General features: G+C 30.8%; 1 protein-coding gene across 2 annotated transcripts; it reads right to left on the reverse strand.

Moving 5' to 3' along the window:
- Positions 1-811: 811 nt before the first annotated feature.
- LOC18049056 (putative methyltransferase DDB_G0268948) lies at positions 812-2,349 on the reverse strand. Of its 2 annotated transcripts, none has more exons than XM_024188527.1 (2): positions 2,144-2,222; positions 812-1,625 (listed from the first exon to the last, which is right to left on the reverse strand). In XM_024188527.1, exon 2 carries the CDS (start codon positions 1,589-1,591, stop codon positions 914-916), a length of 678 nt encoding a protein of 225 aa, XP_024044295.1. In that variant the 5' UTR covers positions 1,592-1,625; positions 2,144-2,222; the 3' UTR covers positions 812-913. The 2 variants fall into 2 exon arrangements, with proteins under 2 accessions (XP_024044295.1, XP_006442083.1); XM_006442020.2 differs by having other exon boundaries at positions 850-1,561; positions 2,144-2,349.
- Positions 2,350-2,994: the final 645 nt, after the last annotated feature.

The following is a 2,994-nucleotide window of genomic DNA, read 5'->3' on the forward strand; positions in this document are numbered from 1 at the left end:
CAATCTACACTGTTTACAGTTTTTAGGATAATATGATAGCATTACTTCCACTCAAAAACAACAGAAATCAATGTATGATGATACTTTCACAATTTTATCTATATAACACTCACAAAATCATTCAATCAATTACATAAAATCTAAAATAAAACTAGAGGTGCAAAGGATTATAAATACTTATCTATCTGCAAAACTAAATAAAAATTCAAGAACTTCTTTAATGAAAAATAGAAATATAATGAAAATCTTTTGCTTTTTCTATTCCAAAAAGTTATGAGTTTACTTTTGTATTTGCTGCTATATTCTTTTTTTTTTTTTGTTAGCCTCTAGGATTTTGAAAAATAAAATAACGTAAGAGGAGTTTTTATAAAGGTAAACCTTTTAATACCCTCACTCATTAAAGGATGGATTGCTTTGTTTAAAAAAATATTTAATAAATTAGTAGGTCAGATAAAAAGTTAAGTAATTTTAAAATTTAAAAAATTAAAACACCCATAAATATCATTAGCCTAAAATACTATATTCTATAAAATACATATTAGAGTAATAATAATAATAATAATAATAATTAATTAGGGGTGAATAACATCTTTAAAGTGTGAATAAATATTTTATTAAAAAAATCAGTTATTTAATCGTTAACACGAGTTTTTATTAAAAAATATCTTTATTTTTATAAAAATATTAAAAATTATATATTTATATATTTTTTGTTTGCAATTTATTTGACATTAATTGGCCAGATTAATATTATTTTATTAAAGAAAAAACAAATCAAACCATTCAACTTAATACTAGCAATTGGATAGAAAAAAAAAAAGAAAAAAAAAATTAGAGAATCGATCACTCTTACAGAAAATTGGAACAATCAGATAAATCGAAATTAGAAAGCAACAAGAAACACTTGGAACAATCATATATTATTTCCCACTTTACCAATCCTCAGATAAATTGGAAAACGAACCACCTTTCGACTTTGCCCATCTTCATTCCAAGCCCGTCTAAAGTTTTCTATTACATTTTCAGTCAAAAGCTCAACACCCTTATCCTTAGCCGTCTGATACGCTGACCATGACCTTATGTAGGAAAAGTAACCCTCCAGATCCATCGTTTTCTCTATAACAAACCGATCAAACGGTCCCGTACTATCCGCTCCATCCACAGGCTCAAATGGAAAATCAATGGTCATGTACTTGTTGTCCACCAATTTGCGTTGTGGCTCCCAGAACGGGTCAGAATCAACGGTGTAAAACGGTTGGAAAACTGCATCGACGGATACGTTCACTTCTGGGACTGTGTAGCACCATGTAGCTATTACACCATTGGGTTTCTTGAGTACCCATTTGACTTGGTTGTAAAACTGTGGCAAGTCGAACCAGTGCATGGCTTGAGCAATCGTCACCAGATCTACGGTTGATTGTGCTGCCACGTTTTGTTCAAGCTCAGCTATAGACATGGCTGGTGAAGTAAGCTCATATCGAATGTTTGGTAGCTTTGTTGCGAATTCTATTTGTTTGGGGCTTGTTTCCGTGCCTATAACATTTTCGAAGATCCCGGATAACTGAAAATTTGCGTGCACAAGACTTTTCATCGCTAATGTCACGTCACTTTCTTTTTTATTTCCCCTAAATCTCACAGATATTATAATTAAACTATTATTTATATTATATTAAACAACTATTATATTTACAATTAAATAATTATTAAGAGTAATTTATATTAAATTATAAATTTTTTAAACTCATCAATATCATTAATATTTGAAAAAATAAATTACTCAAGTAAAATGTATCTCTACTCAATTATTCAACTATTCTATGATTGACGGAAAAATTAAATCTTTACGTTCCAATATATGTGAGAGAAGCACCACTCACCGCCGAGTGGCTACTGTCACATCACCTAATTCATTAAAGTAATATTTACCCAAAATGCTTACATTAAGGCCACAGAACCGGCAGCCTTCTGTTGGCGTTTTGTGGCCAAGTGTTGGCTTCGGGAAAAAAAAAATCAGAAATGAGCCACAAAAACGGCAACCAATGGTGCCGTTTCTATGGCCCTTCTGTGCCCATCTTGGGCAGGTATCAGTGCTCATTCATTAATGAAAATAATTAACTAAAAAAAATGTGAATTGTAGACTCACAGATGCAGCGGCCTGGCCGCTTCCGGTGCCGACGTCCCATGCAAGTTCGTGATTGGTTGTCTTGGATGTTATGAATTTGAACAATTCTTCTGGGTAATTTGGTCGCGTTTCCGCGTATTGCTTTGCCTGCTTAATGAACAATTCTGCCATCTTTCTGTTTTTCTAAATATAAGTATTGAGAATTTTTTAGAATTGAGATAAATCTACTCATTTCGTTTCTTCTTTATATAGATTTTAGAATTTCATGAAGCAGACAAAAAGGAAAATTTTAATTAAAAATAAATTTGTTGGGGTTTATCTGGGGAAGCCAATTTGGACTTGGAGAATTTATGAAAGTATTCAATTTTGACCCGAATTTTTCCTTTTTCAACAAGATTCAAACTTGCCCCCCCTTTTTTTCTAATTCAATTTGTTTAAATACGGGTCCAAGTTGTCTTACTTTTTGGTCCTTTGCTGTAAAGAATTTTAATAATAATGGGATGGCAAATGGGATTTGTCTTTGTCACGCTCTGTTTTGAGGCCTTTGCTACAATACATGGATGTATCACATACATGTAAGGAATAAAAAAAAAATTAAAAAAATTATTAGCATTGTTTAGCTGCCACTTGGCAGCCAAATATTTAAAAAAAGAAAAAAATTGGAGCAACAGGTAAAGAGCAACCAGTTGCTCTTTGAACGATTAACAAATTATGAAATAATATAATAATAATAAAATAATAAATATTTTAAAACAAAGGTCAGATAAGAAAAAAAATTTAGTTTTATAATAATAAAAAAATTAGTTTCAAGTTTAATGATACCAATATCAAGTTAATGGTAGGTGTTAATGAGGTTAAGTTACTTTAATTTT

The sequence above is a fragment of the Citrus clementina genome, unplaced genomic scaffold (assembly GCF_000493195.1).
Source record: "Citrus clementina cultivar Clemenules unplaced genomic scaffold, Citrus_clementina_v1.0 scaffold_3, whole genome shotgun sequence".
Taxonomy (NCBI): Eukaryota; Viridiplantae; Streptophyta; class Magnoliopsida; order Sapindales; family Rutaceae; genus Citrus; species Citrus x clementina.

Excerpts from the sequence above, each read along its gene's own strand:
- LOC18049056 (XM_006442020.2), bottom strand. The coding sequence starts at position 2,293 with ATGGCAGAATTGTTCATTAAGCAGGCAAAGCAATACGCGGAAACGCGA. Across the intron at positions 1,562-2,143 it reads GCGGCCAGGCCGCTGCATCT|TTATCCGGGATCTTCGAAAA; the intron begins GTGAGTCTACAA and ends GCAAATTTTCAG.